This window comes from Onychostoma macrolepis, chromosome 22 (assembly GCF_012432095.1).
Source record: "Onychostoma macrolepis isolate SWU-2019 chromosome 22, ASM1243209v1, whole genome shotgun sequence".
Classification (NCBI taxonomy): Eukaryota; Metazoa; Chordata; class Actinopteri; order Cypriniformes; family Cyprinidae; genus Onychostoma; species Onychostoma macrolepis.
Window position 1 is genome coordinate 24,213,779 of NC_081176.1, and position 25,677 is coordinate 24,239,455.

Here is a 25,677-nt window from a genome sequence, read left to right on the forward strand (position 1 = left end):
TGCTGTCTAGGTAGACTACTATAACACAGTTAGCTACAGAATTAGCTGCTACCACTAATGTAATAACACAATATGTCATGTTGGTCTTACCAACTCTAAATCTGAGTTTTCAGGCTCAAAGCCGGTGGGCAGGCTGATATCCAGAATCGCCATCCTCACCTGGCGTCCCTCCAGAGCCCTTGGGGGTGCAAAGCAGTGAATTATGGGTACCGAACCAGTTTATTTAGCCATCTAAAAAAAAAAAAGTCTACCTATAACTGCTTACCTCACGTTGATATTGAGTCTGTATGACTTTTCTACATCAGGTGGGAGTTTTTCTAAAATGGATCAAAGAGTGATCTTTTATTAAAAGATGATTTGTTTTTTGATTAGTTTTTTTCACTTCCAAGAACTTGCAATGAAAAGTATTGTACTGTAAAATTACATGTAAATGTCACTGTAGATCTATCCAGACAGTAGATTTTTACTGTACAGAGTAAGGATTTTACCATAGCATTTTCACAGTCTTTTTCCATTCAAATTAAGATGATTTTTTATACACAGTAAGGAATCATAAAACAGAGTTGAGAACACACCATTAGTCTCAGCGATGGAGACGTCCAGCTGAAAGCCGTTACACGTGCTGTTCTCATACACATCAGGAAGCTGGTGGTACACTGTTACTACCTGGGATTCATAAAACACGACAGAGACAGGTTTGGAACTAAATTACGTCTTGATTTTATATTCTAATTCAATACTTCAGTGAAGATGTGGGGATGTAACACCTCTAAAACACCCGTGCCCTTCCCAGAAGCCTCCACTGTGAATTTCTGGTCAAGAGGCACCTGGAAGAGATAATAAAATTGAGTTACTGTATTTCACTCCACTCTTCCTTTCTTTTAATCTATAGCATTATTATACTGCCAAATGTCAAAAGTGCATTTTTGTAATGCAACAATGCATCCATGTAAAATCAACATGAATCTCTCAGCTCACATGCATATGATCCTTCGTTCACATTAAATACATAAATATTACACCAGCTGTGTTTTATTTATTTTTTTCCATTGTTTTGAAAAAGGTGGTTGCTAACAAGTGGCTAAATTGGACTAAAGGGGTTTTCTGGACATTAAAGTTAATTTCATTATGATGAACAGGTAAACTCATCAACTCATTAATCTGCTTCACAGCCTCACTGTGTTTATAATCACACTTTTGAAAACTATTCTAACACAAACTTTCAGGAAAATGTTTTTAGGGGGAATGTTTTGTTTAAAGGGCACATCGATGGCAAAATTCACTTTTACATGGTGTTTGCGTATAAATGTGTCATAACAGTGTGTACACAACCACTCTACAATGATAAAAATCCATTCACTTTTTTTAACCCCCAAATAACCTAAACAGTCTCAATAATCAAGCCGTTTTGATTTCCTGAGCAGTGTGACATCATAATGCTCAGGCCCCGCCCATAACCTCTGACAGACTGTCCCGTATCAGAATATTTCCGCCCTCAGGCACTTGCACACTGTCCTCCAATTTCTTTGCGCTCGAGCAGTTGCAGCGACAACAATGACTACGTTTACACGGACATCAGTAATCTAATTATTTACCTTATTCTGAAAAAAACAATATTATGATTAAGGTGTTTATATGAGTTGCTTTTAGAATAATCCTTTCATGTTCCTGTTTTACATGTTATAGTACACAGATCGATTATAATGGCACACGTCATTAAGTCCCCACACCATGCCATCCGACATCCCCTCAAGAGTTTCACGTATAAACACATAGTTCGTCTTCGTGATGATGCCATATACAGTTTTGGGTGTTTCTTTTTTAATTTTATGAAAGCTTCAAGTGCAGTTAATTATTTGTACGTACATACAGATGACGGCAGTGTTGAAGCTCTTTTATTTGCCGTCAAACAGTTGATCGCTGCCGTGTGTGTATCCTGTCGCAAAATGCGGGGAAAAGTCATACATGACAGTAATAATGTGATTAAAGTGTCTACATGTCTGTACTGCACTTCAGTAATGCGACTAAAATAGGAATAATAAACATGTCTTAATTTGATTTGTGTTTACTTCGATTATGACTTTAGCTGGATTAAGGTCATCAAAAATCTCTGTTTACATGGTAGATTCTTAATCAGAGTATTGTCTTAATCATATTTAAATCGGAGTATTGACGTCCACGTAAACGTAGTCATTGTCTCCTAAGCAATGCAGGTATTTTGTAGTTGGATATAAAAGTGAACATAAGAGTCTTAATTTTCTCCCAACATCAGAGCCACTGAGGACGCGGTGGATTAGTTTTGTTTTCGAGGGCAATGCGCCAGAAAATACACCTAAATTCAAGCCAATTTAAGGCAATTTAAGGCTAAAAATTTTACTCAAGGATGGATCAATACCCACTATTTCAATAGGATCAATACCCACTATAACCTAGAACATTATCTAACACTTGATGGCTGCTCTGTCAATTCTTCTTCATCAGTCAGGAACCTAGGTGTGCTGTTTGATAGCAATCTTTCATTTGAAAGCCATGTTTCTAGCATCTGTAAAACTGCGTTTTTTCATCTCAAAAACATATCTAAATTGTGACCAATGCTCTCAACGTCAAATGCAGAAATGTTAGTTCATGCGTTTATGACCTCAAGGTTAGACTATTGTAATGCTTTATTGGGTGGTTGTTCTGCACGCTTGATCAACAAACTACAGTTGGTCCAAAATGCAGCAGCTAGAATCCTTACTAGAACCAGGAAGTATGACCATATTAGCCCGGTTCTGTCAACACTGCACTGGCTCCCTATCAAGCATCAGATAGATTTTAAAATCTTGTTAATTACTTATAAAGCCCTGAATGGTTTAGCTCCTCAGTACTTGAGCGAGCTCTTATCGCATTATAGTCCTCCACGTCCGCTGCGTTCTCAAAACTCTGGCCGTTTGATAATACCTAGAATATCAAAATCAACTGCGGGCGCCAGATCCTTTTCCTATTTAGCACCCAAACTCTGGAACAATCTACCTAACACTGTTCGGGAGGCAGACACATTCTGTCAGTTTAAATCTAGATTAAAGACCCATCTCTTTAGCCTGGCTTACATATAACGCACTAATACGCTTCTATTATTCAAATCCGTTAAAGGATTGTTAGGCTGCATTAATTAGATCAACCGGAACCGGGAACACTCCCCATAACACATGATGTACTCGTTGCATCGTAAGTAGAATGGCATCTACGCTAATATTTGTCTGTTTCTTTCTTATTCTGTTTCTCAGTCCGTATCCGATCAGATGGTGGATCAGCACCAAGAGATGATGTCTGCAGCCCTGATCGTCAGCGGAGACCAGGACACCCAGATGAGCCCCAGAGACATATCCCCAGCGAAGACCTCGATTAAAATATAATAAAACTAAAAATATAACAAAATAACTAAAAATATAATAAAATACCTAACTACATAATACTACTATTGTTAGAACTTGCAACAAAATTAAAATAGAAATATAAACTTTTGAACTGCGGGTTTCGTCTGGTCAGAGGAGAACTGCCCCCCCGACTGAGCCTGGTTTCTCCCAAGGTTTTCTTCTCCATTCTGTCACAGAGGGAGTTTTGGTTCCTTGCCGCTGTCGCCTCTGGCTCGCTCAGTTAGGGACACTTAATTTCTAGCGATTATCGCCGATTTGATTGCACAGATACTATTTAAACTAAACTGAGCTAAACAATGACATCTCTGAATTCAATAATGAAGTGCCTTTAACTGAAAATTGAGTGTTTAATCTTATCATTATACATTACTGACACTCTGTCCTCCAATTTGATACTGTTAAGTGCTTTGACACAATTTGTATTGTTAAAAGCGCTATATAAATAAAGGTGACTTGACTTGACTTGACTATTTGTGATCCAGTTGCACCTCCAGAAGAAGTAAGTCTCATACTTTATATTTTTAATGATTATTTGCGAATCTTCATTCCTCTTCCACGGAAGAGAGGGGCGGGGTGAGCAGAGCTCATTAGCATTTAAAGAGACATGAACCGAGATGGGTCGCTATGAACAGAGTTAAAAAGGGTGTATGTTGCAGATATTTCATGAAAAGTGAAGACCCTAAAGAATCTTACCAACTTGTGGAAAATGGGCATCCGATGTCCCCTTTAAATAAAGACTGAAAGAGTTGTTGAAGCTTAATGGTGGTGACACTGATGTTGTGACGTGGAGTCGCTTTTTACTTCTGGCAACTGTATTTAGGCTTGACAAGTCATAAAAGTTGTGTTCATTTGTAAAGTTTATCATGATGTGACAAAAAGTGTAAGAATCACAGAGCCATTTTCTGCAATAATCCAAAAGTCAAAGGGAACCAGAGAGATGTGACTTCTGGTCTATAAAGAATCACTGCAGCTCTCTATTCCTGTTCACTCTCAACCAAGTTTTCATGTAGCATTTGTCAGTCATGGAAGTCTATTCTGATGGGTTGACACACACGATATCTGACCAAGATAATTCCATAAAAGAGCTCTGTATATTTAAGAACGAATGTCCAGTTTCATGCAAGAGTGAATGAATATTGCAGTATATTGCCATATTTGTCTACAAAAGAGAGTTTTGAAAGACTGAAGATCGCACCCGTGAAGATCGGGCCACATATGCCACTTTCGGATTGAAGGTCCAGCGTACGTCACTGCGACCGGGAACACTGAGCTGCACCAACAGATTGAGGTCATCGGGAGGAGGCCTCTTCACCAGGTACTCAGACAGCGCCTGTAGCACCACCATAGTGGACTGATGGGAGAAAAACAGTCATTAATGTACCTCAAATACAGACATGAGACAATTAGTGAAGGTTTTCTTGTGGTTTTTACCTGAGTAGAGCCGTATCCTCCTCCAATGCCACGCTTCTCGTTCAACCATTGAAAGGGGGCGGCTGCCTCTTCCATGTGGCCACCTTTGATCAGCGCTAACAACGCATAGCCAGTAGCTTCCAGCGTGAAGAAATAATTACTAGAGTCAGGCCAGTGGGTACGATCTGTTGATGGAAAATAAACAAAGATGAGAAAAACAGGACAATACAAAGCTAGATATTTTTTGTTTTCAAAGGCTAAGTACCAGGTGAGGCTAAATTTAGTAACATGCTCTTCATGCAGCCATGGTTGGATACTGCTAAAGCGTAGCATGCTATAGCCGCTGTGTACGGCCTCTTCACCCGGGTGAAATGCTCCCTTAGATACAACGCTGCTTTTCTGGTCTTGTCCTGCAACAATTAAATGGAGAAAATAAAATCAGCACCACTGAACATGTAAGAATGTGTTTATAATACAGTAGTCCACTGGGCCTGGTAATACAACATGAATTAGTTTTGTACCTTTGTTTACTTAATATGAGATTTTCTGAGGAAACTGGGAAACATACTTCAGGTGTGAAGGATGCTGAAAAAGTGGGCTTTTTTATAATCATTATAATTTTTTTTTTTTTATTGGTGGACCTCCCTTCAGTATTGTGGGTACACTGAATAAGGTGCTTTTTGTAAAAGCTGCTAAATATTTTCCTAAAAAAAAAAAAAAAGTTAAAATGTTCTTAACTTTGTTTTATTTTCTTTTTTGACAAAGTAAAATTTAAGCTTAATTTACTGTTTATATAATAAAAAATTATATGTATTTCATATATTAGACAAAATGTACAATTATTTAATTTCAGCTACTGTTTCAACCATTTAATTTCTCTTTAGTTCCAATTATTTAATTTTTCTAATTATCATGCGAAGCGTTAGTTCTGGCAGGTCACGTTAGTCAAGCTTGCATCAGCTGACTCTCAGCTGATCCACGTCTACCTATAGTAATACGACACCTATCTCAGCATTCATATTTAAGGTGCTTCAGCAGATTTTGAGTTGCTCAATAGCTAATGACCCTCCTCCATCCCCAATTCCTCCTCTCATCCAGTCAGGATTCGGCCTACTGATTCTCTTTTGGATCAGGCTAATTTCTAAAATGTGTACATTAAATTATTGAACATTAATGATCTCTGCAATACATTTATGTTGGTTCTGTTCTGTTACCCTAGGAGGGTTATTGCTGCTTCTCCATGCTCTTATCCATGCTAGGCTGCATGGATGCGCAAGGGAGTTCTTGCCCAGAACAGAACCATACCACCAATCCAAACTATTCAATTTATCTTTTTATCTTATTATATAATTTAGCTTTTATTCTAATTATTTAATTCAGCTATTGTTTAACTCAGATGTTTTTAGCAATTTTAAAGAGTAAAGACTGAAGTTACCTGTATGTCAAGATCTGGCTCTTGGCAAGTAACAGCATTTTGTGCCTCTGCCAAAGCAATGAGCACGAATGCGGTCAGAGACACTCTGGATTCAGAGCCTTGCAGGCCTCCCTGTATCACAACACAGCATAATACAACGTATTAGTACTGTACCCTTTCACTGATTTTTGTAAAACTACTCCAATTAATTACACGCAGTTATGAACTCCCACCGTCATACTGGTGTCGTAGACAGGATTGTCCTCCTGAAAGGATCCATCAGGACGCTGTTTATTCTTGAGCAGGTACACCAGAGGGCCACACAGATGCTTCTCATTGACGCTAATAAATGATTTTGCCATAGAGAAAACCTTCACCACGTATGCAGTGATCCTGAGATGGACAGAACATAACATAACAGATGAACTCTACAGGGAAATGTTCAACGTGAAGCTATAAATCAGTAATGTGTCGGCATTAATACCATGTGCTGGTGCCTTCTTTGGCGTAGGGAGGATATGAGTCATCCTTTTTCCGGTAATTAAGTTGATTTTCATACCCTGAGTATGACAAAATAATTTATTGGATAAATATCTGAAGCAATGGTGATGCTCATCACTATTTGAGTCTCATTGCACCTGTCTGTATGTATTTGATGGCCTCTTGTCTGCGATCTATTCCCACAGCGTCCCAGTTTCCACTGCGGTCCAGGTAATGGGTGGCAATGAGTGGCAGTGTGATTCTGGCCAGGTTCTGCTCCACACACCCGCCGGGCATCCGGATCAACGCTGCCAGAGAGTCCTCCTTAATGGAGTTATCAATGCTGTCTGCCAGCAAATTACCTGAAGAAATTATATAAAAAATAAAAAAAAACTGGTAAATTCTTGACAGCTGACACATTATCACAACAATCAAATATCCATAATGTAATTGAGGGATAATACTCAATTACTATGATGTTATGAATATGGCTTAATAAAATGTCAAACCTCTGACATTGACAAATGTCTCCGGCAGAGATTTTGGCACAACGGCATCCAACTGCATCTTCTCCACTTCTATGTGCTGTCTACCAGCTGAGATGAAGGAAACAACAACAAATATATAATAAAATAAATATAGAAATTCCCCAGTGTTGGCTTGTTTTAAGAGGTCTCCAAGGACTTTTTTTTACAGCCGCTTATTGTTGCTGTATTTTGCTACTGTATTTTGCTATTGCTATTGTTGCTTATTTTGTTATTGTATTTTGCATGTTGGCATCAGCGGCTGCTCAGCACCAATGAACTCAGAGAGAGCACCTCACCTCAGACAGATCATCTGTAATTTGCCACTGACTCTGATGTCTCTATAGTGGTTAAACATGAGATATAATTCATTTTGGGTAAATCTAACGTGTAGTCTTTGGTCTCATTAATCTATTATTTGTTCCAGAGCAAATAGTTTTGGCTGAGGGCAAAATATCATCACGTTATATTTTCTGTAACTTCAATGCTGTATATCAGACCGCTGCCTTTGTACTCTTAACTGAATTGCCTAGCAACTTTTATGATAGCTATTGTTGCGGTTGTTTATTAAGTATAATTATATACATATATATATTTATATATATATATATATGGTAATACAATAAACTTAATGTTCTTTGTTACTAGTGACGTTTTCAAATTAGTAACGGAGGCTTGGGCTCAGCTGTTAAACTGTCAACTTCAGATCTGAATCTGTACCGGAAGGAAGTAATGCTGCACAAAAGAGGGTTTTTAAAGACACTCCGTTGTCTCTTTTTTAATTACACACTTGTGCCATTGAACTGCCATATAAACACAATATCACACTCGTAGCCATGCGATATGGCTATATATATCAGCCATGCTGATATACAGCCATATCACGTGGTTACGAGTGTGATATTGCTAATATATAGAGAGATAGAGAGAGATTATACATAGTACTATACATAATAAATTATAATACATATTTACTATTTTTATGCATGAATTTGTACAATTTACATTTATTACTTTATTACATATACATATTTTTCATATATAACGTCCCATATATATCGTGTAGCACTCTGTGGGGAAATGTTTAAAGCGTGATATTTTTTGTGTATACCCAGCAGGCACAGGACGTCAATTTAACGTTAGGCTGACATTGGACATAATGTCAGACAAACGTTGCATTTTGGTTGGACTGTTATATAAAACTGACTTTTAAAAAATTATTTAATAGATTTTTTTTTTTTTTTTTTTGCCATTACTTTGATCACATTTAAATTCATTTTTTCCGGCCAGTCTTACCGCTGTCTCCTTTCTCAGAGGGGTTCAGCACAAAGCTCCTCACTTTAATTGTCTGGATGCCTTCGACCTAAAACACAAGATTTATCATCATATACTACACAGTTATTGGACCAACATTTAGAAAAACACACAACATGTACCAAGCAATATATCTAATATAATATATTTCTAATATTATGCGTGAGACCAAAGACAGAGCAGGTTTTAGGAGCTCACTTACTACCACACGCAGATTCTTCCTCACAGCATCCTGCCCCATGGAGGAGGCAGCGACGGCTGTGACCTGTAGAGGGAGCTCTCCTGTTTTCAGAGGGATGATGGTGTATGAAATCAGCTTGGAGGAGCCGGCCGGTACCGAAACCTGCTGTCTGTGCTGTCCACTAAATGCCACGCTGCACATGTCCTCCGTCTTCTCCAAAATCACCATGACCTGCAAACAGACACAGTGTCCATGTCAGGACACAAATGAACTAAAGAGAGCAAGTGGTTGTTTTGTGATGTTGTGAAACCGACCTCTAGTTTTGAGTTCCTGTAGTTGTGGACCACAGCTTTGATTTCCACATGTTCATTTCTGGACACTGAGTGAGGCAGCCGCAGATCTATGAAGAACGACTTTGATGCCCGGACGTTATATGGTTCAGCTACACAGACACCTGTAAAACGATCACAAACCAGGAATAATCTCATTCTCAGGGACAATAATTTTGACAATACCTTTTTTTACGTTTTTTTAAAGCTACTAAAATTATACAGTCAAATGCTTTTTAATTCTTTTTCTTGTCAATGTTGTTGTTAATCTTTTTAAACACTAATTAAACATCATAAAAATATTTGTAATTTGTATGCAAAAATGCTTGACCTGTAGAATTAAAAGCTAAATAACTATTAATAAAAATATTTTAATTCATATGCAGAAATGTACGGAAGTTCTAAGCGGCCATGCGTTATTATTTTTTTTCCTTCTTGTTTTCTCGTGATCACGACATAAAAGTTGTTTTTTCGTTATCACAACTTATTTTTCTCGTGATCTCGACATAAAAGTTGTTTTCTCGTGATCACTACTTAACTTTCTCGTGATCACGACATAACAAAAGTCGTGATCACGACATAAAAGTTGTTTTCTCGTGATCACAACTTATTTTTTCTCATGATCTCGACTTAAGAGTTGTTCTCAAGATACACAACTGCGCCAACAGGTGGCAGTATAGAACTATGATTGGGGAGTTGTATCAGCATACTGTACGCGTTTGGGACAATATTTATTTTATTGTAGACGTCTTTTCTATATCCACAAGATACAGTATAAGAGCGCAAGGTTATCTTTCGATCATTTGCACCTCAAAGGGGGCATTCCAAAACGCGTAACGTTACTCAATTCGTTAAGAGAGTGTTTTTAAAAGACCAAACTCAGTAAATACATTTTTGATAAATTATAATAGCCTGTACAGACAAGCAGATGAGTCGAACGCAACGCGTTTTTTCTTATAGCCTAACTGTTTTCTATGGGTAAAACGCTTAACGCGTTAAACACATTGCATTCTTGTTATGGACTTATTTGTTTATCTGTACATGGAATGCTTTATTAATTATGTGTTTACTGAGTTTGGTCTTTTAAAAACACTGCCTTAACGCATTAAGCCTACGCTTAACGTGAATTAAACGAATTGCATTCTTATTATGGGCTCATCTTCTTGTCTGTATGAATTACTATTAGTCCATGGGCCCAGGCCACATTTTTCACTAATTGGTACCACCCAAGGTGGCAAATTCTAGTTAGATTTTTTTTTTTTAAATCCATATCTCTAGATGATATTACAACATGATAACCTTTTGTTAGTGGTAGCTTTGTCACAGAAATCAGCCTTCAATGACACTAACCGTTGAGCCAGATAATGAAAATATCTTGTAACTTTATTTGAACAGAGCATGTCATACAAAGAAGAACAACAATTCTACCTTGTTCATGAGCTTATTTGGTCATTGCAAACTGTTTCTGTTTGCAATGAAACAAACAAAAAAAGGTATGCTACCTTCAGGTAGGTCTTTAGCAAGATCAAGGATGGGGCTGTAGCCTCTTATTTTAGCTGCTCTGAGTAGTATGTTCCATGAATCTACAGGTGCATCTCAATAAATTAGAATGTCGTGAAAAACTTTCTTGTAAGTTATTTCAAAAAGTGAAACTTTCATATATATTTTATTATATGATTCATTGCAAAGTAAAGTAAAACATTTCAAAGTTTTTTTTGTTTTAATTTTGATGATTAGAGCTTACAGCTCATGAAAGTCAAAAATCAGTATCTCAAAATATTAGAATATTTACATTTGAGTTTCAATAAATGACCATCCCTACAGTATAAATTCTGGGTATCTCTTGTTCTTTGAAACCACAATAATGGGGAAGACTGCTGACTTGGCAATGATCCAGAAGACGAACATTGACGCCCTCCACAAAGAGGGTAAGTCACAGAAGGTCATTACTGAAAGGTGTGGCTGTTTACAGAGTGCTGTATCAAAGCATATTAAATGCAAAGTTGACTGGAAGGAAGAATTTGGGTAGGAAAAGGTGCACAAGCAACAGGGATGACCGCAAGCTTGAGAATACAGTCAAGCAAAGCCGATTCAAACACTTGTGAGAGCTTCACAAGGAGAGAACTGAAGCTGGAGTCAGTGCATCAAGAGTCACCACGCTCAGACGTCTTCAGGAAAAGGGCTACCAAGCCACTTCTGAACCAGAGACAACGTCAGAAGCATCTTAACTGGGCTGTGGAGAAAAAGAACTGGACTGTTGCTCAGTGGTCCAAAGTCCTCTTTTCAGATGAAAGTAAATTTTGCATTTCATTTGAAAATCAAGGTCCCAGAGTCTGAAGGAAGAGTGGAGAGGCACAGAATCCATGTTTCCAGTCCAGTGTGAAGTTTCCACAGTCTGTGATGATTTGGGCTGCCATGACATCTGCTGGTGTTGGTCCACTGTGTTTTCTGATGTCCACAGTCAACGCAGCCATCTACCAGGAAATTTTAGAGCACTTCATACTTCCTTCTGCTGACAAGCTTCATGGAGATGCTGATTTCATTTTCCAGCAGGATTAGGCACCTGCCCACACTGCCAAAGGTACCAAAAGCTGGTTCAATGACCATAGTGTTACTGTGCTTGATTGGCCAGCAAACTTGCCTGACCTGAACCCCATAGAGAATCTATGGGGTATTGTCAAGAGGAAGATGAGAGACATCAGACCCAACAATGCAGATGACCTGAAGGCCGCTATGAAAGAAACCTGGGCTTCCATACCACCTCAGCAGTGCCACAAACTGATCAACTCCATGCTACGCCGAACTGAGGCAGTAATTAAAGCAAAAGGAGCCCCTACCAAGTATTGAGTACACATACAGTAAATGAACATACTTTCCAGAAGGCCAACAATTCACTAAAAATTCACTTTTTTTATGAAGTATTCTAATTTGTTGAGATTTGTTGAATTTTGTTAAATGTGAGCCAAAATCATCACAATTAAAAGAACCAAAGACTTAAACTACTTCAGTCCGTGTGCATTGAATTTATTTAATACACGAGTTTCACAATTTGAGTTGAATTACTGAAATAAATGAACTTTTCCACGACATTCTAATTTATTGAGATGCACCTGTATATCCATAGGTGCCACAAGGTTAGAGTCATCATCCGAACAGTGTATTAAACACTCTGACTGTGTAACACTTGCACTTTGTTCTGCCATACTTCTCTATTCTGTGATGTACATTGAAAATAACAGAAATACCGGTATATCAAGAACAAGGAACATTTAAATATGAGGTGTTAAAAATAGCATCAGGACTAGCCGTTTCCAATTATGTCATGTGTTAGTCTGTGCAACAAAGTATTGTGAAGTAATCGAACGTGAAATTTCGAAATCACATGAAATTTCAGCCGTCTTGCACTACTTCCATCTCTGCATCTCCACACACTCAATCTTTTTTTAATTATTAACGAAGTTGTTATCGCATAAAACAGGTATCAAATGAAAGAGTGGACCTTCTGCTTCACAGTGACACTAGTACCTTGCTTATAGAACAAAGATGGTCGGAGTAATCTTGATTTGAAAATGCATCAAATTAAACAAAGTTGCAATCATCGGTCATTTCTTTACTCATTTTCACACAGCTGAGTCATAGCTCAAAATAAACAGCAGGACTTACCTTTTCAGATGATGCTAGTGGCTTATCATTACAACAAAGTATGGTGGAGTAATCTGGTTTTGAAACTAGCACCAGGCATTGTTGTTGCATAATATACTATTTCATATACAGTTCATACATATTTTTTCAAATTGCTAGGTCATGGATTGTCCCACCATCATGGTTCTGATATCACCAGATTACAGACAGTCTTGTCTATCCTTATCTGAAAAGATATCCCCCCTAACATCAATATCTTTTGAGATAGATATACAAATATAACAATTTAATATATGCAAAAAATTGTATTATTTAATGTGAAGGCTAATATAAAATGTATACAACAAATATCATGTCAAATTATGTCAGATCTGGATAGTCCTGACTGTCCTGAAAAAATCAACATATAGGATGTATGGCTACCTCTTACAATAGACTTCATACAAACCTGCTGTGCAGATACTGTAGGACGATAATGGCTAAAATAATGATTGTCCCAAAAGATTAGTAAAGCTACTCATTTGAAATGGTTACCATGTTTCAAAGTACTTATATGGACTCTACAAACAAACTGGTACCAAAGAGATTTTGCCACCTTAGGTGGTACCAAATTCTGGCTTGGCCCATGGACTATATGAGTATATACTGAGTTTTGTCTTTTAAAAACACTCTCAATTAACGCATTAAGCCAGGTTAAGTATTTTAGAATGTTCCTGTCAAGGTTGCGTTCGTTACTATAGCAATAGTAATGTCGAAATCACAAGAAAATTAAGTTGTGGTCACAAGAAAATTAAGTCGTGATAACGAGAAAACAATTATGTCGTGATCACGAGAAAATTAAGTCATGATCACGAGAAAACAACTCGTTATGTCGAGATCACGAGAAAATTAAGTCGTGATCACGAGAAAACAAGAAGGAGAAAAATAATAATGCATGGCTGCTTAGAACATCCGTAAAATGCTTGACATGTAGCATTAAACGCTAAATAACTAATAATAAAAATATTTTCAATTCAAATGCAGATAAACTTGACATGTTGCATTAAAACCTAAATAACTATTATTAAAATATTTATTAAGTCATATGCAGAAATGCTTAATGTATTAAAAGCAAATTAATTAATATTAATAAAATGTAACGATAAATATGTAATAATAAAATGTGTAATTCATATGTAAATATACTTCACATTTTGCATTAACAGCTAAATAATTATTAATAAAAATATTTTGATTGACATGTAGCATTAAAAGCTAAATAATTAATGATAAAATATTTGTTATGAAGATATATTCAACATGTTGCATTTTAAGCTAAATAACTATTAATAAAAATATTTGCAATTCATATGCAGATAGACTTGACATGTAGCATTAAAAGCTAAATATCTAATATCAAAATATTCATAATTCATATGCAGAAGTGCTTGACATTTAGAATTAAAAGATACATAATTATTTAAAAAAATATGTAATTCATGACAAGTAGCATTAAAACCTAAATAAATGTTATTATTATATTCACAGTTCATATGCGAAAATGCTCATCATGTACTATTAAAAGTTAAATAATTATTAAAATATTAATAATTCATATGCAAAAATTCTTGACGTAGTAATAAAAGTTCAATAACTATTAATAAAATCTTTTGATTGTAATTATTTAGTCATTGTGACAGAAATAAAATAATTTAAAATGGATTCTGCATATCAGTTACTGAACACTTAAAACACATATTGCGCTTTATGTTTTGCACTAGAAAAAGAGTGCAAGAAATGTAGATTCTGCTAGTTGTGGTTTTGAAGATGGTTTTACCTGTCTGAGGTGAAGCACTGACGGCTAGAAACCCCCACTGAGTGATGCTGTCAGGAAGAACAGTGTTTACTGGAAATACAGCCAGCCTGGAATAAAAGCATGGAGAGACACTTGCATCACTGAACATGATAAAAGTGAGATGTCTACACCGAATCGAAGGACAAACTCCTACCCATCAGACTTGGTGACACTGGGTAGCCTGATGTCGGTCCACAGCCACGACTCGAAGAACTTGCTGCGCACATAAATGTCCTCTAAGTCAGCTAAATCATCTTCATCGAACTCTTCCACCTCCTCCTCTTCTTCTTCTTCTTCTCCATCAACATAACTGTCTTCACGTGCTGAATGGATGGAAGGTCCCGGATGCCCAGCAAGACTGAAAAGAGGCATCTCAACAGAAGCATAAAAAACATGTCGTTCCTCAACAAGATAATCTACATGAAACTTGTGGGCGCTGATGGTGGGTACAAGGGTGGTGGTTGGTGGAGGAGTGGTTGTCGGAGGTCTGGTAACATCACCGAGCTCCTCCCCTCTGTACTCCGCACAACAGCGAAGGAAAGCCAACACGCAGCTCCAGTCCTCTGTGATGTAGAAGGAGCGACGGTAGCAGGAATATGGCATGGGAATCTCCCTCATGCCGTCCACACAGCATCTCTGCAGGAACTCGTCAGAGTATACCTTCTCTGAGAGAAAAGAACATGTTTAGGATAACCTAGCTTTACTTTTAACACTTTCATATCACCGCCTCTCTAACAAATTGTAACATACCAAACTTTTAAAGGATTTCTTATGTAATAATGACAGAGACCTACCCAGTTGCTCTCTAAGCTGCAGTTTGGCAGCAGAACGTCTTCTTCTAGATCTATTGGAACAATCTATTCCAAACAAACCAAAGAAAACACATTGTTAAAATGAAAGGTTTTCTATTGGTATAGATGGTTCCATGAAGCACCTTTAACATCCATAGAATCTTTCCAATGCACAAAAGTTTCTTTATAGTTGAAAAAGGTTCTTTGAATTTTTAAAATGTTCTTCTAAGAAATAAATGGATCTTTTAGGAATGGATCTGTTCGTTGAAGGGTTCTTTGGAAAACCAAAAATGGCTCTTCTATGGGAGTTGACTGGATTGGTAAAATGGGGCATTTTGAACTAGACTGACTGCAAGTTTGTAATCCCAATCACAATGAAGAGGATGACCATTTCGTCCGAGTAATCAACTAGTTGGAAACCAAGAAGGCAACTGTAATGTGGATGCTGAAGGTCAAGTTCACCCTCAAGCACATCTCAATGTAATCCCAATGATAGTTGGGATCACTGCCATAACAATGCATTAACCTTAACCGACAATAAATTATTTTGTTAACTATCTGCAAAATTTAAAAAAGGCTGTTGTAGCAAATTAGCTCAAAAGGGAAATGTATATAAATAATTACAATTAATTATGATTAATTACAATTATGTATATCAGCTGGCAGCAATAACTGTAGTAGAATTAAATTGCCATCAACTAATCTGTTCGTCCAGTGAACATTCAGTGTAAGTTCATATCAACTCTAAGAAAATATATTTTCGTGGCCACAGAAAATTCTTTCCTAAGTATGAATGCATTAGAGCATGTAGTAAGGATCAAAATCGTAAAGGGACATTATCTACAAGCAGAATCAGAAACTCATGTAATTTGTGCACAAGAGTTTTATTAACGAAACACTAACACCAACTAGTCTAACAAGCAAACAAACAAACAAACATACATATACTCACTCACGTGTACATACAAAAGGGGAGCTAAAGTGGATGAATGAAGCCAATAGAGAAACCAGAGAATGCAGTTATGGAAAATGAGTCAGAACCACCTGAGTTAAAAACCATCAGTGTCGTTTTACAAAGGGGTCTACCGCGTAGACTAAACCTCTGTTTCGTTTAGTTAAATGTACGATACTTGCATTGCCTTGGTCACTGAACGAGTGTCCGGATGCAGTCTTGGATGAAAGTTTTGATGGTTTGAAGGTGTTGGAGTTCTTCAAGTTCTTCTGGATTTGAAGGATGATGAACTCCAAAAGATGTTATCCTGACTCGGTGGTTATTGTGAGTTTCTTCCCAGGTAGAAAGTAAAAAGAGCAAAGAGAAACATCAGCTGAGATCCGAGGATCTTTGGTTGAATGGAAAGTCAAGGCCGCAAGGCCTGGCGCAAAACTTAAGGGTTGCTGAGGAGCTCACATCCTCCTCATCCTCTTAGGATCTAAAGAAACTGCAGACTGGCAGGCGGGTTACTGATGTGAGAGCTTTATCTGATATAGAGGTCACACCTCTGGGGAGTCAAAGAGCCAATGGTGACTTTCACTTTTGGTGGGAAAGTTTACGACTCTTTGTCTCTGAACATGGTCATTTGCATATGTAATTCACCTGGGGTTAATGCAAAAACTACTAAAGATTCTTAGGATGCTAATATGTTGCATAGGTATCAACATATAATATTCACTCTAGATTAGATCCAAAGACGAATTGATAGAGACCAAACATTGTATAAGTGAGGTGATATTAACTAGTGATCTATCATAAGCATGCACAAAACAGTATACAACACAAAAGAATATATACAAGAACAGTAACAATATACACAATGACCTGAAGGATGTTTTTCTATGAACTAATTAGAGAAGAGTCCATTTTTATGGCATAATGTCTTTCCTAAGGTTCAAAGATGGTGAGAGGGGAGAATGCTCAACATGCCGTTAGGTCATAAAGTTTATTTATATTTACATTTAGTCATTTGGCAGACGCTTTTATCCAAAGCGACTTACAATTGGGGAATACATGAAGCAATTCATCTTGAAGAGGCAATCAGACAGACGAAGTTCTCGTAACACCAAGTATCAGGCATTGTTCAAATAAGTACACGCTATAATGGGAAGGAGAGAAAGATAAAGAGAAAGATTAAGTGTTTTTTTATTTATTTTTTTTATAAAGTTTAGGATGAAGTCAAGTAGTGTGGAAAGAGATGAGTTTTCAGATGTTGCTTGAAGATTGACAGGGATCCAGCATTCCAGATAGGGGTGGGAAGATCATTCCACCAGCCAGGAATGGTGAGCGAGAATGTTCTGGAGAGTGATTTTGAGCCTCTCTGTGATGGTACCATGAGGCGTCGCTCACTAGCAGATCTCAGACCTCTGGAGGGGATGTAGATTCGTAATAGTGAGTGGAAGTAGGAGGGTGCTGAGCCTGTGGTCGTTCTATATGCAAGCATCAGTGTCTTGAACTTGATGCGAGCTGCAACTGGTAGCAAGGAGATAAAGAGAGGTGTAACATGGGCTGCATTCTGAATCATTTGTAGAGGTTTGATTGTGTTTGATGGAAGTCCAGCCAGAAGAGCATTGCAGTAGTCCAGCCTAGAAATGACAAGGGCCTGGACAAGAAGTTGTGCAGCATGTTCCGTCACAAAGGGCCAGATCTTTCTGATGAAGTTTATCTGGTCTGGCTGAGGTGTCCTGGTTACCATGGTAACCGGGGGCCTGGAGTCATTCACAGACATACTGGCACCCAGTATGTGTATTGGGTGAGGGGTCTGTGATTATTTGTTAATCTAATGAATAATTGATTTGTTAAATCTATTGAAAAATTGTGTGTCTGATTTGTCCAAATGCTACACTGTATAACCTAAAGCTATAGGGCTAATAGTTAACATTAATCTATTAACTAACAGCATGTGCAATGTGTCACACGCAGCTACTGCAAAGTAGCGCAGAAACAAAGGAGAGTCATATTCAATAGTCTTTATTCATCCAAATCAAGACACACAGGGACAAGCAGGATAAACACACGTAGCTGGGGATTTGACAAACAATACCGGAACCCAGAATAAGGGACAGACAGGAACTTATATACACATGATAATTAAACTAAATAAGATAACTAAACACAGCTGACACAAATTAACCAATAATTAACTAATAAGAACAGGAACTACCAAATAAGGGCAAACCAGGAACACAACGGGAACACACATGTGACACAATGTATGCCAGTGTACTACCAACGAAATATATTTCTTCTGGATTTTTGATGTTATATTTGTAATTTTGGAATTAAAATTTAAAACCATTTCATGACAATTTGTGTTGCTATCCTCATTAACTTTGCCTAATTCTGAAAATTTGGATTTGTTTTATATAAACTACTGGTCAATAGTTTGGGGTCAGTATGATTTCATTATAAAGAAAATCATATTTATATTCACCAAGGTGGCATTAAAATGAACAAAAGCGAGAGTAAACATTTTTATAAAGTTACAAAAGATTTCTACTTCAAATAAATGCCAGTAGAAATCAAAGAATCCTGAGTAAAAATTGAAAACAGTATTGTGAGAGAAGCGTCCATAGTAATGAAATTTATTTTAGAAAAAATACATTAAGTGTTAACGCTGTGTATGCGTGTAAAGGACCTTTTTTGTAGTCCGTGTATCCTCCTGTGCTGGAATGAAACATCAGTCCTGCGTCACTGAAAACAGCCATATTATTCCTGCCTCCTCCTGCGGTGCAGCCCATATCACCCTGACCCACCACCTCCCACACCTGAATCAAAGAGATATGAGGATCCACGAGGCTCTGGAGAAGGTTCTGGAGTGAAAACTACATCATCACTCACCTTCTTCTGCGTCAGACGGTTTTTACTCAACAGGAAGATGGCATTATCCACAGCAACCAGGCTGACCTTTGCCCCCGCGTCTCCTTTCACTTCAAATGTAATGCTGCTGCCTGGCAGGTATGAATTTGCTTTTTCTCCTTCCACAGGACCTACACTGAGCTAATACAAATCACAAATACAAAAAATTGAATTATAGTTATTTAACTTAAAGGTGCAGTAGAACATCTTGGAAAATGCTAACTTTAGCCTGATAGCACTGAAAGCGTACGTCCCACCCTCCCTGCAAATCGCCATCCAAAGCCACGCCCCTTGAACACATATACACACACAGACCAGACGACCAGAGACAACATTACTACAATACATCATGTGTCATTCACCGGTGAGAAAACGTTATATTACAGTTAGTAACAGTACTACAATACCAGGAAGGAAGATCAGGTTGTTGGTGTTTGCCTGCCATTCTCGCTCTGTCTGCACAGCGTACGTGAACGCGCTGATAACGTATCCTGTCTACGCGAAAAGGGTACGCAGAGGTATGCAAATACACATGTTGACAGGCAGGTAGGAAAGTCAATAAAAATGTTCGGAACGAGCGTTTTGATTGGACGAACATTTCTTGGTCTTACGCCTTTTAAAGAATATATAAATAAATACATTTAGACCACTTAACTTAATGATTGCTATCAGGATGTGAAGAGACTTTCAACCAGCATAACAAAAAATGTTTCTGAAGACAGTCAACTATTGCACCTTTAAATTAAGCTTTTTAAACTTATTTTTGGACAAAGTAATCATTGTGGTGGGGGTTTTTTTTCAAAGTAATCCTTGTGAAAGTAAAGTAAAGCCAGAAGCAGACACATCTATGAGATATTTTGATCCTTGTCACATGATCCTTCAGAAATCATTCTAATATGCTGCTCAAGAAACATTTATTATTATCAATGTTAAAAACACTTTTGCTGCTAAATAATCTTGTGGAAACTGAAACATTTCTTGAAGGAAATAATTTTAAAATAACAATATTTCTTTGAAATATAAATATTTTATCATTATAGATGTAGTTACTCTCACTTTTGATCAGCTTAATGCATCCTTGTTGAATAAAAGGTTGTTTTTTTTGTTTTTTTTATCTGCATGGTAACATTTATAAAATGTATTTCTTCTCTTTACATTTTTTATTCTCTTTTTTAAACCTTCAGATTTTTTCTTATCAAAAACATGTAAGTGAATTGGGAAAAAATAAATGTACATGTGTTTTTTAAATGTATTTATTTATTTATTTTTTTCGCATTTTTTGTCTTTATTGTGATAGGACAAATGAGAATTGACAGGAAGCGAAGTGGGAGAGAGAGGGAGCTGGATCGGGAAAGGTCCTCAAGCCTGTAGCGCAATGGCGTTGTATGTCAGCCTGCTGCCCACAAGGCTATCGGCGCCGACAATAAATGTACACGTGTTTTTTTTTTTAATTTATGAGAATTGACAGGAAGCAAAGTGGTAGAGAGAGGGGGGGTCGGGATCGGGAAAGGCGCAGACAATAAATGTACATGTGTTTTTAACAAAATTCAAATTGGCTACCATATAATGAGGCCAAGATTAGACTCTCATGGTAGGAGAATAAATAATTTGAATAACAATTCAGTTTTTGGCCTCCAATGTACCATGAAGCACTAGAATGTGCATCTTTACTGTTAATAATTGGTCACGGACGTCACATGAACTCACCGAACCAACACACCGGTCCTGCACATCCACAAACACGGAGTCTGCCACCACTTCCGCCTTGTGTTGCCATGGCAAAATGTAGTAGGCCACAATGCGAAACGCAGGTAGCATTTCTGAGGTAATCAGCAGAGGAATGTTTATGACGAGCAGGTCTTTAACATTCATCCTTACAGCGTGGATTATGTTTCCTTTACTTAACACCTACAGAAACAATCATCAGTGTATTTAATACAGAGATTCCAGTCACTCATATAATCTCACAAAATGTTCCCAGTCACAAACTCACGGCATACGTCAGTTGCTCCACAAGTTTTCTTCGTTCTGGTGGGATAGATCTGATGTGAGCTTGGATGTTGAGTGAGCCACCCACCACCACTGGACTGTTGCCCACTGAGATGTGCAAGTAGTTCCTGTAGTCATTAAAAGAGACATATGGCTGCACACGCATCTCTTGAACAGCCTGCTGTTCTGGTTTCAGTGAAGGATCTGCTGTCTCCACCTATATAAGAATACAGTATAGTCAAATATAAGAATACAATATTCAGCATACAGGTAAAACACAATTTTGTATTGTTTCTGTATGCGTTTCTGTGAGTGACTTACCTTCAGTATCTGTGAATCATCATATGAGCTGTACTTCTCAGGCATGTTGATGGAGACTTTGATGGTGCCTCTGTGTACGGCGACTGGGCTTTCAAGAAAGCTGATTTTAACAGGAATATTATGGACTGGAGATCCATCGTGGTCACTTACGGTAACCTAAAAAGCAAAACAAATTCACTAATATCAACAATGCAATCGTGGCATTGGGTTAGATTATTGGTTGGATAGTCTACCCAAAAACATTGCATTTACAAAACAAATTTAAACACACAAATACACACGCGGACACACAGATGATTGATAGATAGATAGATAGATAGATAGATAGATAGATAGATAAAGTACCTCTTCCTTTTCAAAAAACATTAGTTATTTGTAATTTTTCTGTCATTTAAAGTGTCAAAATATCATGTGGTGTGCCCATCTGGCCACAACTGCTTTGTTTTTTTTATGTTGAAATCCATTCAAAGACAGGATGTTGCATCATATACCAATTTTCTTAATGACCCATAGAAGCATCAAGCCGGTTTGTAGCTCTCTCACAAATTTTGAAAAAAAAAAAAAAACAGCTGGTGTGTAATTACCACATTTGGATATCACAAAAACAATGAATATTAAATTATTTCTACAAATATTTATTTTTTCGAATGGACTCTCCAGTTGCGTTGCATGCTATGGGGAAACTCCTGTTTACTCTGAATACTGAAGCCTGATTTGTTCACGTTCGTGTAGCTGCGCAAACAAATGCCGCTTCAAACCGCCAAAAGGGGTGGAGCCGACTGATATACAAGTCGGCTGTGAGCGCCATGTAGTCAGAATCTTTCTCCTTCAGATCATCTCCCCGCTGAATTCTGAAGAAGTAAGAAGCAGAAGGAAGAAGCCATCCGGCAAATTAGAACAAATTTCTGAGCAAATTTCCAACAAATTTCCTAGCAACATTGTTTCAAACATCGCGCCGTAAGTGTGGCTCACTCCCTGCATGACTCAGACGGTGCACGGTGAGTGCGTCGCTTGCCTGGGCAGCACTCACGCTGAGGCTGCACTCACCAGGACAGAGTGCTCTCATTGCAAGAGCATGAGTCTCAGCCTGCTTTGCTTATGGATTGCCTTTTTTCATGGAGGCAGTCCTCCCTAGTCTTCTCTCCCATTTCTTCCCTCTCAAAAGCCTAGCAGGAAGAAACAGCGGGGCAACAGGACTCAACTATCAGGCTTGACCAAACTTACACTGGCACAGGTCCCGCGTGCTTCACTCTTCCCCCAATGCCTCGACTCATCTGTGTATTTCACAAGAGATGATTAGCGCTCCTCAGCAAGTGGACAGAAAGCTGATCCACTTTCTAGGGCTGTGGAGGACCTCGGCTTGGACTGGTCAACTCCTGAAGAGCCTGCCCATGGCAGCTTAGACGAGTGGTACCTGCAAGGATCCTGTCAACGATCCACCTGCCAATGGCCCACCATGTTATTCCCGGAGGTTCAAGACAAACTCATCAGGGCTGTGTTTCCCAAAAGCATCGTAAGCCCAAGTTGATGGTAGCTCCATTGGTTTCATCGCAGCCCAGGACATGGCACGGCCCCTACTCATCAGGTGTTCATTCTTCCACTTCTGCCGCTCTCACCACTGTTGACGGCTCTGTAGAAAGAGGTTATTGCAAGCTTCCCCCTCTTGAAGAGGTGGTCGCCGCACATCTCTGCCCTCCATCAGCCCTGAGATTGAAGGTCCATGCAGCTCACCCATCTAAGCCCTGCAGGGCTACCTCCGCTCTGGCAGGCAGGGCTTATTCAGCGGCTGGCCAGGCTGGCTCAGCACTTCACATGATGGCGGTGATCCAAGTTTTTCAGGCCAAATTTCTCCGCACCATGGATGAGGCTAGCCAGAGTTCCAGTGCCTCTAAGGAGCTGCGCATAGTGACTGGCCTGGCTCTGCGTGCTACAAAGGCCACTGCACAAGGCCATGGCCAACCTGGTGGAGCCGGAGTGCCACCTTTGGCTTCTGACAAGATCGCCTTTCTCGACTCCATAGCTCTCCCAAGGGACTATTTGGCCCTGCCGTGGAAGTTTTTGCTGAGAGATTTAAGGCAGCACAGAAGTCATTGCAGGGCATATTTCACTTCCTGCCAAAATGCTCCAGTTCAGTGGCTGGTACAAGTCGCCACAAGGCTTGAGCCTAAATCTGAGCCTGGGCTTCAGCTCCAGTTTCCGCCGAGGCTGGACTACCTACAAAGAAGTCTCGCACTTGCTCTCCATTCCCCCACTTAGCTCTGGCCGATGGAAGCTCTGTTCAAACTGGACCCGTCCCTTTTACTCAGGATGTGCCCAAACAAACTACTGCTGTGACAGCAGACCGACATACTCAAAAGAGCACTTCTCATCTTCCCACTACCACAAGTGCCAGTTCCCTGCCTCCTTGCAGCAACATGCCACTCGAAAAACTCAGAGCACTTGCTGTCTGGCTCCAGGCTTGGAAAGCCATTCTGGATGTGTCAAGAGGGGTTCTAAAAACCATAAAATGGGTTTGCTCACTTCAGTTCCCTCGCAGACCACCTCACTTCATAGGTATTATCCAAACTTTGGTATGGAACAACAATGCTCACATTCTCCAGTCCGAAGTGCAACATCTGCTTGCAAAAGGAGCCATAGAAACAGTTCTTCTAGCGAACAGCGAGTCAGGCGTTTCTAGCCGTTACTTCCTCGTTCCCAAGAAAAAAGGGCGGCTCAGGCCCATTCTCGATTTCAGGCATCTGAACCATGCACTTATGAAATGGCTTTTAAAGATGCTGACTTTAAAGCAGATCCTAGTGCAAATATGCCCCGGGGACTGGTTTTTATTGGTGGATCTGGAAGATGCTTACTTTCATATCCAGATAGCCCCTCATCACCAACCGTTCTTGAGATTCGCGTACAAAGCGGTTATCAATATGCAGTCCTAAAACATTTTTGTCTCTGACCCCACACACTTTTATGAAGTGCATGGACACAGCTCTTTCCCTTCCGAGACAGATGGGAATTCGCATTATAAAATGCCTTGACAATTGCATTATACAATATCATTATACAATTGTATTGTACAATATCTTGACAATATCACATTATAGTCCTCCACGTCCGCTGCGTTCTCAAAACTCTGGACGTTTGATAATACCTAGAATATCAAAATCGACTGTGGGCGCCAGATCCTTTTCCTATTTAGCACCCAAACTCTGGAACAATCTACCTAACACTGTCCGGGAGGCAGACACACTCTGTCAGTTTAAATCTAGATTAAAGACCCATCTCTTTATCCTGGCTTACACATAACACACTAATACGCTTCTATTATTCAAATCCGTTAAAGGATTGTTAGGCTGCATCAATTAGATCAACCGGAACCGGGAACACTCCCCATAACACACGATGTACTAGTTACATCGTAAGAAGAATGGCATCTATGCTAATATTTGTCTGTTTCTTTCTTATTCTGTTTCTCAGTCCGTATCCGATCAGATGGTGGATCAGCACCAAGAGATGATGTCTGCAGCCCTGATCGTCAGCGGAGACCAGGACACCTAGATGAGCCCCTGAGACATAAATTATAAATTATTATTATAAAAATAGACAGAGAAACAATAAATGCATTAAACTATACATTACAATTTATAGAAAATAAATAATAAATAAATAATAATAAATCGTATAAATGAAAAACTTCAAATATGGTCAGAGGAGAACTGGCCCCCCGACTGAGCCTGGTTTCTCCCAAGGTTTTTTTCTCCATTCTGTCACAGAGGGAGTTTTGGTTCCTTGCCGCTGTCGCCTCTGGCTTGCTCAGTTAGGGACACTTAATTTCTAGCGATTATCGCCGATTTGATTGCACAGATACTATTTAAACTAAACTGAGCTAGACAATGACATCTCTGAATTCAATAATGAAATGCCTTTAACTGAAAATTGAGTGTTTAATCTTAACATTATACATTACTGACACTTTATCCTCCAGTTTGATACTGTTAAGTGCTTTGACACAATCTGTATTGTTAAAAGCGCTATATAAATAAAGGTGACTTGACTTGACTTGACAATTGGCTTATGTTATCTAGACCAGAAAAGGAACTCATTGCTCACAGGTCGCTGCTGCTCGGGGAGCGGCTTGGGCCAAAAATCAATAAAAAATCCAGTGAGTCGTCTTCTGGGGGACAGTTATCGATT

General features: G+C 38.7%; 1 protein-coding gene across 1 annotated transcript in view; it reads right to left on the minus strand.

Moving 5' to 3' along the window:
* Positions 1–25,677, minus strand: part of LOC131530772 (complement C3-like) — a 34,511-nt gene that overhangs the window by 3,345 nt on the left and 5,489 nt on the right. The window contains exons 12-34 of the mRNA XM_058761211.1: positions 21,496–21,651; positions 21,179–21,391; positions 20,893–21,093; positions 19,168–19,326; positions 18,965–19,094; positions 15,339–15,401; positions 14,699–15,209; positions 14,527–14,612; positions 9,054–9,193; positions 8,761–8,970; positions 8,541–8,607; positions 7,230–7,316; positions 6,879–7,082; positions 6,725–6,800; positions 6,474–6,633; positions 6,262–6,372; positions 5,092–5,236; positions 4,848–5,011; positions 4,612–4,767; positions 768–827; positions 576–666; positions 266–317; positions 91–178 (exon numbers count right to left, since the gene is read on the minus strand). Of these exons, the coding sequence (XP_058617194.1) occupies positions 91–178; positions 266–317; positions 576–666; positions 768–827; positions 4,612–4,767; positions 4,848–5,011; positions 5,092–5,236; positions 6,262–6,372; positions 6,474–6,633; positions 6,725–6,800; positions 6,879–7,082; positions 7,230–7,316; positions 8,541–8,607; positions 8,761–8,970; positions 9,054–9,193; positions 14,527–14,612; positions 14,699–15,209; positions 15,339–15,401; positions 18,965–19,094; positions 19,168–19,326; positions 20,893–21,093; positions 21,179–21,391; positions 21,496–21,651 (3,330 nt within the window). The remainder of the gene's footprint in view (positions 1–90; positions 179–265; positions 318–575; positions 667–767; positions 828–4,611; positions 4,768–4,847; positions 5,012–5,091; positions 5,237–6,261; positions 6,373–6,473; positions 6,634–6,724; positions 6,801–6,878; positions 7,083–7,229; positions 7,317–8,540; positions 8,608–8,760; positions 8,971–9,053; positions 9,194–14,526; positions 14,613–14,698; positions 15,210–15,338; positions 15,402–18,964; positions 19,095–19,167; positions 19,327–20,892; positions 21,094–21,178; positions 21,392–21,495; positions 21,652–25,677) is intronic.